The sequence below is a fragment of the Giraffa tippelskirchi genome, chromosome X, assembly GCF_054371585.1.
Source record: "Giraffa tippelskirchi isolate mGirTip1 chromosome X, T2T-mGirTip1v1.2.pri, whole genome shotgun sequence".
Classification (NCBI taxonomy): Eukaryota; Metazoa; Chordata; class Mammalia; order Artiodactyla; family Giraffidae; genus Giraffa; species Giraffa tippelskirchi.
Window position 1 is genome coordinate 141,274,971 of NC_137289.1, and position 13,741 is coordinate 141,288,711.

Consider the following 13,741-nt stretch of genomic DNA (forward strand, 5'->3'; position numbering starts at 1 on the left):
CATGGGTCAATAGTTTGGCCTCAGGTCAAACAACAGGGAAGGAACACAGCCCTGCCCATCAATAGAAAATTGGATTAAAGATTAACTGAGCATGGCCCTACCCATCAGTACAAGACCCAGTTTCCCCTCACAGTCACTCTCTTCCATCAGGAAGCTTCCATAAGCCTCTTATCCTTATTCATCAGAGGGCAGACAGAATGAAAACCACAATCACAGAAAACTAACCAAACTGATCACATGCACCACAGCCTTGTCTAACTCAGTGAAATTACGAGCTATGTCATGTGGGACCACCCAAGACGGATGGGTCACGGTGGAGAGTTCTGACAAAATGAGGTCCACTGGAGAAGGGAATGGCAAACCACTTCAGTATTCTTGCCTTGAGAACCCCACAAACAGTATGAAAAGGCAAAAAGATAGGACACTGAAAGATGAACTCCCCAGGTCAGTAGGTATCCAATATGCTACCGGAGAAGAGTGGAGAAATAATTCCAGAAAGAATGAAGAGACAGAGCCAAAGTGAAAACAACACCCAGTTGTGGATGTGACTGGTGATGGAAATAAAGTCAGAAGTTGTAAAGAACAATATTGCATAGGAAGCTGGAATATTAGGCCCATGAATCAAGGTAAATTGGAAGTGCTCAAACAGGAGATGGCAAGAGTGATCATCAATATTTTAGGAATCAGTGAACTAAAATGGACTGGAATGGGCAAATTTAATTCAGATGACCATTATATCTACTACTGTGGTTAAGAATCCCTTAGAAGAAATGGAGTAGCCCTCATAGTCAACAAAAGAATCCAAAAGAATCCAAAATGCAGTACTTGGGTGCAATCTCAAAAACGACAGAATGATCTCTGTTCGTTTCCAAGGCAAACCATTCAATATCACGGTAATTCAAGTCTATGTCCCAACCATTAATGCCAAAGAAGCCAAAGTTGAATGGTTCTACGATGACCTGCAAGACCTCCTAGAACTAACACCAAAAACCAATGTCTTATTCATCACAGGGGACTGGAATGCAAAAGCAGGAAGTCAAGAGATACCTGGAGTAACAGGCAAATTTGGCCTTGGAGTACAAAATGAAGCAGGGCAAAGGCTAACAGAGTTTTGCCAAGAGAACACACTGGTCACAGCAAATATCCTCCTTCAACAACACAAGAGAGACAACTCTATACATGGACATCACCAGATGGTCAACACTGAAATCAGATTGATTATATTCTTTGTAGCCAAAGATGGAGAAGCTCTACACAGTCAGCAAAAACAAGACCGCGAGCTGACTGTGGCTCAGATCATGAAATCCTTATTGCCAAATTCAGATTTAAATTGAAGAAAGTAGGGAAAACCACTAGACCATTCAGGTATGACCTATATCTAATCCCTTAGGATTATACAGTGGAAATGACAAACAGACTCAAGGGATTAGATCTGATAGAGTGCCTGAAGAACTATGGACGGAGGTTCATGACATTGTACAGGATGCAGGGATCAAGACCATCCCTAAGAAAAAGAAATGCAAAAAGGCAGAATTGTTGTCTGAAGAGGCCTTACAAATAGCTGAGAAAAGAAGAGAAGCAGGCCTTTGTTCCACCAGAGCACTGGTCCCCGCGTCTTTCCTCATTCTCTCTCACTCTCTCGCTCTCGCTCTCCTCTCCCTCGCTCCCTCTCTCCCTTTCAGGCTGCTTCCACGGAGCACAGGTGTCCACCGTGTCTACTTATTTGCCCGGGCTTTCAAGACCTGTTCGAGAGGGCGCCCTGAGCCTACGTAGACGGTGCTAGCTCTTTGTCCTAGAGTTATATTGGCATACTGTGTAAACCAGGGAATATCAGCCTCTTTTCTTCCCTCTCTTACTTTCTTATCGGTCGACTCTGTACCCCCAAGTTCCCGTCCATTAAAGGACCACAACAATTGGCGCGCCAGAACAGGGCCTTGCGATACGGCAAGTCGGGCAGAGTGACCCCAGAAAGCTTATTAAAGCTGATGGATCCAAAAAGCTCACATGGCTCCCCCTTCGGAAAACTCAACCCAAGGGGGCCCCCAGCCTTCAAAACAGAGACGGAACAACAAAAACCCCAGGAGGAAGAAATTCCAATACAGACCATGGCAGCTCTAAAGACCTCCAAGAAGCGCCACCCTCGGCGACATCAACCTTATAACCTCCCCGCTTGGGGACAAATAAAAACCCTTACTAATCGAGCTGAATATTTAGTCTCTCAACAGGGAATGCCGCAGAATCCAGAAAACATTTTCCTAGCTATGCTTAGCCTGATTGCTTGTGCCACTCCTTCGCCCGAGGCAAATTAATCATTCATACACAACCCCTTTTTTACCCCAGGTGATAAAATGGATGGAGAGAAGATTAATTGTTTCTACTAATGACTCTATACATATGCCTTCTTCCTAGAGCATTAAAGGGCCCTCGTACCTTGAAGTAGAAGAAAAAACTAATTAACATTTCTCTAGGTTATGAAGTCCTTCCTTCCTGCAGGGTACCAACAGAATTCCGACAAACTTGGGCTTTCACCCTGCCTCCCAAAAAAGACTTTCAGACTTTGCTAAAATTGTAAACCATGGTTACCCTACAAAAACCTTAGGGAAAGAATTCATTACCATGACAAAGGACTTCTTGAGTGACTTAACAGAAAAATCTCCCCACCTCGCCTTCAGACCAATAAACAGATTGAGCCTAAACTACGAGACACCTGGAAACCTGTTGCGAGCACCTAAAAACTTGAAACTTGGAACAGACATTTTACAAGGACATGCTAATAAGACTTTACTTTCTGTAACCTGTATTAATTGCTACTATATGCTTGTTAAGAAATGATTCCCTTTTGATTGTGATTGAGATTCTACTCAATACTGTGTTACTCCTGGTCAATCTAATTATAGTACCTACAACTGGGTACAAGTCAAAATTCATTTATGAAATATACATAATAATGCCTCGCTGTTTGTACAAAAAGAACTCGTTGTTAAAACGTCTGCCTTCTTCCACTAATCTAGAGACTTTAGCTGAGCAACTAGCAGTTTAATTATCTGGGCTATACCCACGAGGTTGATTTCAAAATATTATTCACAGCATCAGATCTGAAACTGTAACTTTGGTGTTTGTCTTGGTGACTTTATTTGTTGTTTACCGTTGCCTTTCTATAAGATTGGTTTATACTAAGCAAACTCATATGGTCAGCACCTTTTTTTACAAATATAATAAAACAGGGGGAGTTGACAGGATACATCTAAAAGGAGGCTTCCTGTGTGCTGTTTTCAGTCTTGCATGAATTCTATGTTCCTTAACAGCACCTGAATACAGGTGCCAGAGAGCTGGCAAGCCGGCTTTCGGGGATAATAGAAATTCATGTATCTCATTCATATGGAAATTCCATATGGTGAACAGCAGCCATTTACAAGTCTCCTCCTTTCTGATATGTAAAGTTACTCTTACAACCCCCTCTCTAGAGAATAATTCTAGCATCCGGCTTTCTAGATGACTTGTTAGATCTTTGATCCCTATCTCTGCTAAAAAGGGCTATCTGGTAAGAGAGTATATATATGCCCACAATATGTTGAATAAACGCCTTTGTTCCACCAGAAAAAAAAAAAAAAAGAAGAGAAGCAAAAACGCGAAGGAGAAAAGGAAAGATATACCCATTTGAATGCAGAGTTCCAAAGAATAGCAAGGAGAGAGAAGAAAGCCTTCGTCAGTGATCAATGCAAAGAAACAGAGGAAAACAATAGAACGGGAAAGACTAGAGATCTCTTCAAGAAAATTAGAGATACCAAGGGAACAGTTCATGAAAAGATGGGCACAATAAAGGACAGAGACAGTACGGACCTAAGAGAAGCAGATGATATTAAGAAGAGGTGGCAAGAATACACAGAAGAACTATATAAAAAAGATCCTAATGATCCAGATAACTATGATGGTGTGATCACTCACCTAGAGCTAGACATCTTGGAATGCGAAGTCAAGTGAGCCTTAGGAAGCATCAGTACGAACAATGCTAGTGGAGGTGATGGAATTCCAGCTGAGCTATTTCAAGTCCTGAAAGATGATGCTGTTAAAATGCTGCACTCAATATGCCAGCAAATTTGGAAAACTCAGCTGTGGCCACAGGACTGGAAAAGGTCAGTTTTCATTCCAATCCCAAAGAAAGGCAATGCCAAAGAATGCTCGAACTACTGCACAATTGCACTCATCTCACACACCAGCAAAGTAATGCTCAAAATTCTCCAAGCCAGGCTTCAACAGTATGTGAATCATGAACTTCCAGATGTTCAAGCTGGATTTAGAAAAGGCAGAGGAACCAGAGATCAAATTGCCAACATCCACTGGATCACAGAAAAGGCAAGAGAGTTCCAGAAAAACATCTACTTCTGCTCTATTGACTACGCCAAAGCCTTTGACTGTGTGGATCACAACAAACTCTGGAAAATTCTTAAAGAGATGGGAATACCAGACCACCTTACCTGCCTCCTGAGAAATCTGTATGCAGGTTAAGAAGCAACAGTTAGAACCAGATGTGAAATGGACTGGTTCCAAATCGGGAAAGGAGTACGTCAAGGCTGTATATTGTCACCCTGCTTATTTAACTTATATGCAGAGTACGATATGTGAAATGCTGGGCTGGAGGAAGCACAAGCTGGAATCAAGATTGCCTAACCTCAGATACGTATATGACACCACCCTTAAGGCAGAAAGCAAAGAGGAACTAAAGAACCTCTTGATGAAAGTAAAAGAGGAGAGTGAAAAAGCTGGCTTAAAACTCAACATTAAGATCATGGCATCTGGTCCCATCACTTCATGGCAATTAGATGGGGAAACAATGGAAACAGTAACAAACTTTATTTTCTTGGACTCCCAAATCACTGCAGATGGTGACTGCAGCCATGAAATTAAAAGACGCTTGTTTCTTGGAAGGAAAGTTATGACCAACCTAGACAGCATATTAAAAAGCAGAGACATTACTGCACCAACAAAGGTCCATAGAGTCAGAGCTATGGTTTTTCCAGTAGTCATGTATGGATGTGAGAGTTGGACTATCAAGAAAGCTGAGCACCAAAGAATTGATGCTTTTGAACTGTGGTGTTGGAGAAGACTCTGGAGAGTCCCTTGGACAGCAAGGAGATCAGACTAATCAATCCTAAAGGAAATCAGTCCTGAATATTCATTGGAAGGACTGATGCTAAAGCTGAAACTCCAATACTCTGGCCACCTGATGGGAAGAACTGACTTCTTGGAAAAGACCCTGATGCTGGGAAAGACTGAAGGCAGGAGGAGAAGGGGATGACAGAGGATAAGATGGTTGGATGGTATCACTGACTTGATGGACACGAGTTTGAGTAAGCTCCGGGAGTTGGTGATGGACAGGGAGGCCTGGCGTGCTGCAGTCCATGGAGTCGCAAAAAGTTGGACAGAACTGAGCAACTGAACTGAACTCTATGCAAAGTATTGGATTAGGTTCTGTGACAGAAAGATTAGTAAAACATTATCCCAATCCTGGAGATCGCAAAGGTTTCAGTTCGCTAGTGCAGACAGAAATACTTTAGTACCAAGCAGAAAGGAAAGATAAAGAAGAGTTTGTATTTTGAGGTGCTGTGGGTGTGTGGTTTTCCAGTTTATCTGTTTATTTTTGTCTAAATATAATGGATTAGTAATTTATGGGCAGGAGACAATGGACTATGGTGGGAAATCAGTGGCTGGAGACAGAACACAGGGCTCTGGGCTCCTCATGATCTTGAGCAATTTGTTTACTTTTTTGGGGCTAAATTTCCTTATTTGTAAAATGAAGTTTTTAAGTGAAGCGACCTTTAAAAATCCATTATTTCACTTATTTGTTACATTTAAAATGTATGTATTATTTCTAAAAGGTTTTCAAACCATTCAATTGAAATGTACATGTATTCTAAATAGTTTCAGGATAATGTTTTAACTTTGTCCTGTAGTATTTAGAAGATAAGGATATAATCTGATCATAAATAAACTGTCAGCTTTGGTATCTTGGTTCTAAGAAATGGACAACATCATCCACTTTTGACAATTAGGGATAGTTCACCAGAATATGCTCCACCAAGCCATTTTCTTGGCTCTTTCAGTCGTATGATTTTTTAAATTTTGCATCATCTACTGCCTGGTACAAATGCTATATTTTGCCAGATGAATGTAAAGTTAATGAAAAATCTCAAATCAGTCTTTTCTGCCCTTTTGATAGATGAGTAGTTTTAAATTCTGAACTAAGATTTTATAAGGTTTCTCTTTATATTTCAATCGAAGGGAGACACACGTAGGAGCACAAAAAGCAGGTTCAGAATCGAGACAAAAAGCTAGCCACTTGAAAATGCACCGCTCTTCCCATCGTTATGGCTCCTTCTCTTTGTAATAAAGTATGTAACGGTTTGCAAGGATGGCTAGTAATACTAATAGTTGTAACAGATGAACCTGGAAAAAATCACTGGCTTGATATAAAGTTATTTTTCATTCATTTAAAGTACAATTGGTGGAAGGAATGATGATGGTGGTAGTGGTCTGTGTGTCTGCTCCATGCAGTCATTCAAGAACCCAGGCTGACAGCAACTCAGCCATCCTCACAGCCTGATTTCCAAGGTCACCCTGGGTGTCCACATCCAGGGGGCAAAAGCAGGGTTGAGGAGGGAGGGAGGGAAGAGACCTTTTTGTGGAAGGTTTTCTGGGCCCAGCCTGACAGCTCTTCCATCCACATTTCATAGCCTGATCTCAGCCCCATGGGCCTATATAACTGCAGGGGAGGTGGAGGAACAGGGTAGCCGGGTGCCAAGGAAGAGAAAGGGCAGATTTTAATTAAAATACTACTTAGTGGTTTCTGCCTTATCCAGGGATACAGATTCTGTCTAGCTGGTCCCTCTCAACTCTCTCCCTTCTACCTCATGTCTGTAATTGCTGACCAAGTATTTAGAGGTAATCCCCACTTGGCAGAAGCAGTTGAAAAAAAATTTATATCAGTAGTGATATTCATCAAGTAAAAATCTGATTTTTATGGTACAACCTTCAAGTTTCTCTAAGTGCCCTAATTTCTAACTTGGACTATTACAGTACATTAGTTTGTACAAGGCACATCATGATCATAGCCAACTGTGGGTTGTGTATATACATTGAGTTTCAGGTTCATATAACTGGGAATATTACTTTCCCAGTGTTATAAGACTTAATGAGATCAGCAATAAAAAATATTCAGATCTCAAGTTTCCTTTAGGTCATTTGTCTGGGAAAATTATATCACAATCACTGGCTTTGAGAACTTTTCTACTAGCTATCATAGCTTTTTTTGCTATAGGGTAGTGGAAATGGCAACCCACTCTGGTATTCTTGCCTGGAGAATTCCATGGACAGAGGAACCTGGCAAGCTACAGTCCATGGGGTTGCAAAGAGTCAGACACGACTGAGCGACTAACACACAGTGGTTCTCCAAGTCTGATTCTAAGACCAGGAGCATCAGCACCACCTGGGAACGTTAGAAATGCAACTCTTACCATAAAACTTGTAAAAAAGAATACAGGCAAAAGATTCTCTGACATAAACTATAGCAATGTTTTCTTAGGTCAGTCTCCTGAGGAAAAAGAAATAAAAGCAAAAATAAACAAATGGGACATAATCAAATTTATAAGCTTTTGCACAGTAAAGAAAACCACCAACAAAATAAAAAGACAATCTATGGAAAGGGAGAAAATATTTGCAAAAAGATGTGACCAACAAGAGATACATTTCCAAAATATACAAGCACTTCATACAGCTCAATATATATATTTTTAAAACACCTATTCAAAAAACAGGCAGAAGACTAAATCGACATTTCTCCAAAGCAGACATACAGATGGCCAACAGACACATGAAAAGATGCTCAACATCGCTAATTGTAAGAGAAATGCAAATCAAAACTACAGTGAGATAACATCTCATATGGGTCAGAATGGACAGCATCAAAAAATCTACAAACAATAAATGCTGGAGAGGATGTGGAGGAAAGGGAACCCTCCTGCACTGCTGATAGGAGTGTAAATTGATACAGTCACTATGGAGAATAGTATGGAGGTTCCTTAAAAAACTAAAAATAGAATTACCATATTATCCAGCAATCCTACTCCTGGGCACATATCCAGAAAAGACAATAACTCTAATTTGAAAAGAATCATGCACCACTCTGTTCATAGAAGCATTATTCACAATAGCTAAGACATGGAAATAACCTGTGTCCACTGACAGATGATTGGATAAAGATATGGTGGTGGTTCGTGTCTGACCCTTGTGACCCCACGGACTGTAGCCAGCCAGGCTCCTCTGTCCATAGGATCTCCCAGGCAAGAATACTGAAGTGGATTGTCATTTTCTTCTCCAGGGGATCTTCCTGACCCAGGGACTGAACCCGGGTATCCTACGCTGCAGGTGGATTCTTTACTGACTGAGATACCAAGGAAGTCTAAAGAAGATGTGGCGTGTGTGTGTGTGTGTGTAAATATCACACACACAATATGGAATATTACTCAGCGAAGAATGAAATAATGCCATCTGCAGCAACATGGATGGACCTAGAGATTATCATACTAAGTGAAGTAAGTCAGACACAAAAAAATATCGTATGACATCACATATATGTGGAATCTAAAAAAATGACACAAACTTATTTATAAAAGAGAAATAGACTCAACAGATATAGAAAACAAACTTATGGATAACAAAAGTGAAATGTAGGAGGAGGATGGATTAGGAGGTCGGGATTAACAGTGAGGAACTACTACATATAACATAGGTAAACAACACCTACAATGGAAGAATCTGAAAATGAATATATCCTTATAAATATACATATATAAATATATACACGTGCCTCTCTGAATCACTTTGCTGTATATCAGAAATTAACACAACTTTATAAAATAACTATACTTCAATTTAAAACAGGAAAAAAATAAATGTAATTCTTAGGTCTTACCTCAGACATGCTAAATCAGAAACTTTGGGGATAAGGCCCAGCCATCTTGTGTTTTCACAAGTCCCCTAAAGAATATCCTAGAACCACTGGTCCAATTGAGTTAGATTACTGCTGAAACGTCTCATTTTAAGGACCAGGTCAAAAGAAAATTATTTCAAACTTCTTTGTTGAAAATATATTGAATCTCTTATACTGCTGTGAATTAAGAGTGTTGTAGCAAACGCACAGAATGAAAAGACTGTGAAGAGCCCTGGGAGGTCATCAAGGCAGATTGTTTACAAAGATGTCAGTTACAGAAATCTAAAGTTCTATGAAGCATCTCTAGAGGTTTCCTAAAAGAAAATGTATTCACATGTTTGACTGGTGATTGCTCCCCTGACCATCCAGAGTTTGTTGCCAAAAGACATGGAATTCTGTGTCAGGAGAAATCATTTTGGAGCTTTAGGATAGAGTCAACATCTTACTTGTCTTTGTATCTACATTACCTTCCATAGTGCCAAGCAGAGAGCAAACATAATAAACATATATGTTAATGAATGAATGGATGGAATAGTCACCTCATGGATCTTGGTTGTTAGTAACTTCCACTAATATTCCAGGATCACTTTGAAAAAACTCCCATTTGGATAGCTTATTCTTGTTAGGTTAGAGACTTAACTGCCTCACATGTGTGGCCAGCCTTTTCAGCAGTTACAGATTTTACCTATCAAATATTAAGAATGCCCCCGACTATTCCAAGAGAAAACAAACATATGAAGGTAAGTGCTGATTTCATTTCCTGAAATATCTGTATGATATCTCCGTTGCTGCATGTTAACCTCTTCATTGACTAACTCAGGTTTCTCAACCTCAGCACTACTGACATTTTGGGCTGGATAATTCTTTGTCATAGAAGCTGTTCTGTGCATTACGGCAGCATCAACAACTGTTCCTGAGTTCCCTTGTCCCACTGTGACAACCCAAATGTCTCCAGATACTGCCGAGTGTCCGCTGGTGGGGGATAAAATTGCCCGGGGTTAAGAATCCCTGATTTAACGTAATACTAAAAGGAGAAGAGTCATTTTCCTGCATTTTTTTCAAAGCTATGGAAACAGGCTTCAAGAAAGAACGTATGTTCCACATTTCTCTTTAGTTCATTGTGGAGGATTCTGTGGCAGTGACAGCTCTTTCTACTTGAAATGATTTGGTTCATAAATCCTCATTATTTTAGGCCAGTTTTCTCCTTAGAACAACTTTATCTTAGGAGATGCAAATTCACAAACTCTAAGTATCTTTTTTACACTTGCTGTGATTTTCTATACTGATTCAACACTGAATTCCATTAGAAGACATTTAATAAATAATACATAATATATAGACTGACTAAAGGAACCCTAATCCATAATACCATGTTAGCATTAACAGAAGAGTTTTTATCTACTTCATTACAGTATTTCAAAAAACTAAAACCTACACTAAAATAAAATGTAATAATAACTTTTATTACATCCTACCTCAAGATTCTATTCCTGGAAAGACATCACTGCTTCTGGAATTTACTTCCTGGTATTGAAATATGCTAATAATGCTAATTCTCTTCTTTTTTTTTTAATCTTATGTATTTTTTAATATTCATTTTTATTTATTTATTTATTTAGCTGCACCAGGTCTTAGTTGGGGCATGTGGGATCTTTTTAGTTGCACCCTCTATTTCTGGATTTATTTTCTGTTACTGCATGAGGGCTTAGCACTGTTTCAACATCCCTTCACTTCTGTCCTCCATATTCTCAATATACAGTACTATTTTTACTTAAATTGTCAGTGCTTAATGATGTACCTTGTCAGCGCTTAATGACACCCTTGTTGACACCCTCACGTTAATGTCCCTTCCCTTGCTGTCCATGTGGGTCTATACTTTAATAAATATTCCTTTTTTTTTTTTCATTTAATGGCATTTTGAGAGGGAGAGGAGATAAAAATATACGGCCATCACATATTTAACAGGAAATTAAAACTATTTTTGAAAAACTATAAAAATCTCAAAATTTTACTGTTAGAAGGTAGAAATCTCTACTTCACCCTCACCTCTTGGATTTAGTACAAATAAAAGCTAGGCACTTTTTTTTTTAAAGAAAACAAGTGATGTTAACTAGACTTACTGCAATCATTTTGCAATATATATAACTATTGAATCATATTATACATCTGAAATTAATATAATGTTATATGTCCATTACATCTCAATAAAAACATAAATAAAAGATAAGTTACCAGAAATACTTCAATTCTTCCCCTTCTGTACACTTGGAACACAGTTATTTCTATTTCTTGATAAATGTCTTCTCTCTTCTGACCTTGATAATTTTCTTTTATCTACCAGGACCATTGAAACCTGGGAAACATCTGGCAGCTGTACACCATGAAACCACATGCTCTTTTTCCATTAGAAACAGTAGTGTAATAAATGTCTCCTGTATCAGAAAAAAGTACAAAATCTTATTTTTAGTTTTTCATAAAAAATAATTCTTGTACCATCAATCAATAACAATCAAGAAATCAGGACCACACAGGTAACAAAAGCAGAGGACTAAAAACAAGATACCCTATTAACATGACAGATGAAGAAGCTACTAGGTGAGAAGAACCCTCTATACAAACAAAGCCCACAATTTCCAAATTGTGGGAATCAAAGTCAAGCAGTTAATTACCAACAACGACAGTAACAGTGCTCCTTTTGTCTTTCACAGTGAATGCACAATTAACCCTTAATCTAAGACTGGGGAATAAGCCATCTAAAATCTACTGAAAAAGACCATCTGCTTCTATAAATTTTGTTCTTATACACTTGCCAAAAGAAGAGAACATATTAACAAAATAATGGGCCCTGCACTGTTAATTGCTAGGTTGTTTGCAGTTGTGCTGTTGCTATTAGAATTTAATAAGCCATTCCTTCTGCTAAATTAATAAGCAGCCAAGATTATGTAATAGCTGCTTTCAGCTGCTAATTATTTTTCCCATAATTCCTTTCCCTCCCTCCCCTTAACCCCCACCTTTTCTTGGCTAGGAACATCAGAGACTGCCAGTATGTCATCAGCAAGTCTCCCGTCCTCGTTTTCAGAACCACAGACCAAGATGAGGAACATAACCAACGACTTTAAACTTGGAGGTAGTTATCTCAGGAAACTTGAGGACATGAGTTTTGCACAGAAAAGCAGCTTTTCTGGATTTGGATTCATAGGGCGAGTTTTCATTACATAGTATTAGATCTGTCTTTGGCTAATGGCATCTGTTTTGTGTAATAAGGGAGAAATGGGACATTAATATGTGCCTCTAGGACAGGACTGGTCAGGTTGCTGAGAGAAATTTGGGCAGGGGGCCTAAAGACCTACAGAAAGTCAACTCTGTGCTTTGTGTTGACCACTTTTTTAATATTACAGTAAATGTTTAGCATACACATTAGTAGGAAAATTTCCAAGCAGCATAGCAGTATCTGAAAGGGGAGGTAATATACATTTTTATCTTGCCAAAGAAGGGCATTAAAAAATGCCCCCAAATCCCTATTATGTACTTAGTTTTACAGACATTTTAACACACATGAAAAGAACACAATCCCGTAATAAAGGATTCCTTTAGATGATTAAACTTCGCTTCCTGGAAAACTTTCCCTCTGGGCCATGAAAAAATTCTGGCGACTATGTTTGGGTACCTCTGCAAAAAGTCCACAGCTTAACAAAAGCAATATTATAAATTTCCTTTGTAAGAACCGAGGTGACTGGGATAATGAATAGCATTCGACATGAGAAGCCCGTGGCTGCTCAAGCAAGGTCACTTAATCCCGTGGGGCTCCCCTTTCCTCATCCGTAAAAAATGAGTCGGACTGGATGATTCAACTATTTTCTCATTTGAAAAAAAATGGACATCCATTATGTGCCAGACACAATGCTCAGCACCATGGCTCTTAACTAACAAATCTACCGTTTTAGAGTCCATATCAGTCAACTCACATTTATTAGTGATGTTATATACCAGGCAGAGAACTAGGCTGGGATGTAAAATGAAGAAAACTCAAGATGTGCTAATGGGTATATGGGTGAAAGAGGGAATTCATTCTTACAGAATTTGAGAGTGAGGCTTCATAGGAGCTGTGACATTTGAGAGCAAGGGCATGCCAGGCAGAGCGTCGTCAGCAAGACTAAACTGGAGACCAAGTGGCTGTGGGGGAGGAGAGGGGCAACTCAGGGTGAAAGAAGCGGAATCTTGACGAGGTGCCGGTTGGGCTTTTCAGCAGGGAACGGACAGTAACTCCTCAGGTTCGCAGCACTGAGGATGGGCGAGGCAAGCCCCGGCAAGAGACACACACTTGCACAGTTTGGGGCGAAAAGGTGTCTAGGACTGTAGCACTGCAACGGGAAAGGCCGGATTCCGGATGGTTTTGAGGCAAAGTAATTGCAAAAAGCCCTCTAAACGCGTGCACGAGCTCCACGAAAGAGCTTTGTTTTCTTCCGAGTTGCAGCACTCCCCTCTCCCCTCACCAACATCACCGGCGATTACAGGCCCCGTCCCACCCTCTTGGGGCACCGAGAGTTATCAGAGCTCGAATGTGGTTCTTGGAAGTACGGACCTTCCCTGCCCAGCTTAGTAGGGTCAATAAACGGCACCGTGAAACACTATCTTCGCCCCACAAAATAGACCGGACAGCCGCGCGCGTCACAGAGGCGCACTCAGGAGAGCGCAGGCGCGTTAGCCCTGGCAACAGCCGCTTCCGGGTCACGTGGCCTGGCTTCCGGTCCGGAC

At 40.0% G+C, this 13,741-nt stretch overlaps 1 protein-coding gene across 7 annotated transcripts in view; it reads right to left on the reverse strand.

Moving 5' to 3' along the window:
* LOC145536252 (uncharacterized) overlaps window positions 1-13,741 on the reverse strand; it is a 241,829-nt gene that overhangs the window by 226,578 nt on the left and 1,510 nt on the right. For 4 of the 7 annotated variants that reach the window (XR_014075722.1, XM_081565269.1, XM_081565271.1 and 1 more), the window contains exon 2: window positions 11,219-11,418. The exons of 2 other annotated variants lie outside the window; for them this stretch is intronic. Coding sequence is in view for 3 of the 5 variants with exons in the window: in XM_081565269.1 (XP_081421395.1) it covers window positions 11,321-11,418 (98 nt within the window). In the remaining 2 variants the exon portion in view is untranslated. Of the gene's footprint in view, window positions 1-11,218; window positions 11,419-13,061; window positions 13,685-13,741 lie in introns of those variants that run through there. One more of the 7 variants, XR_014075721.1, reaches the window with a different exon arrangement.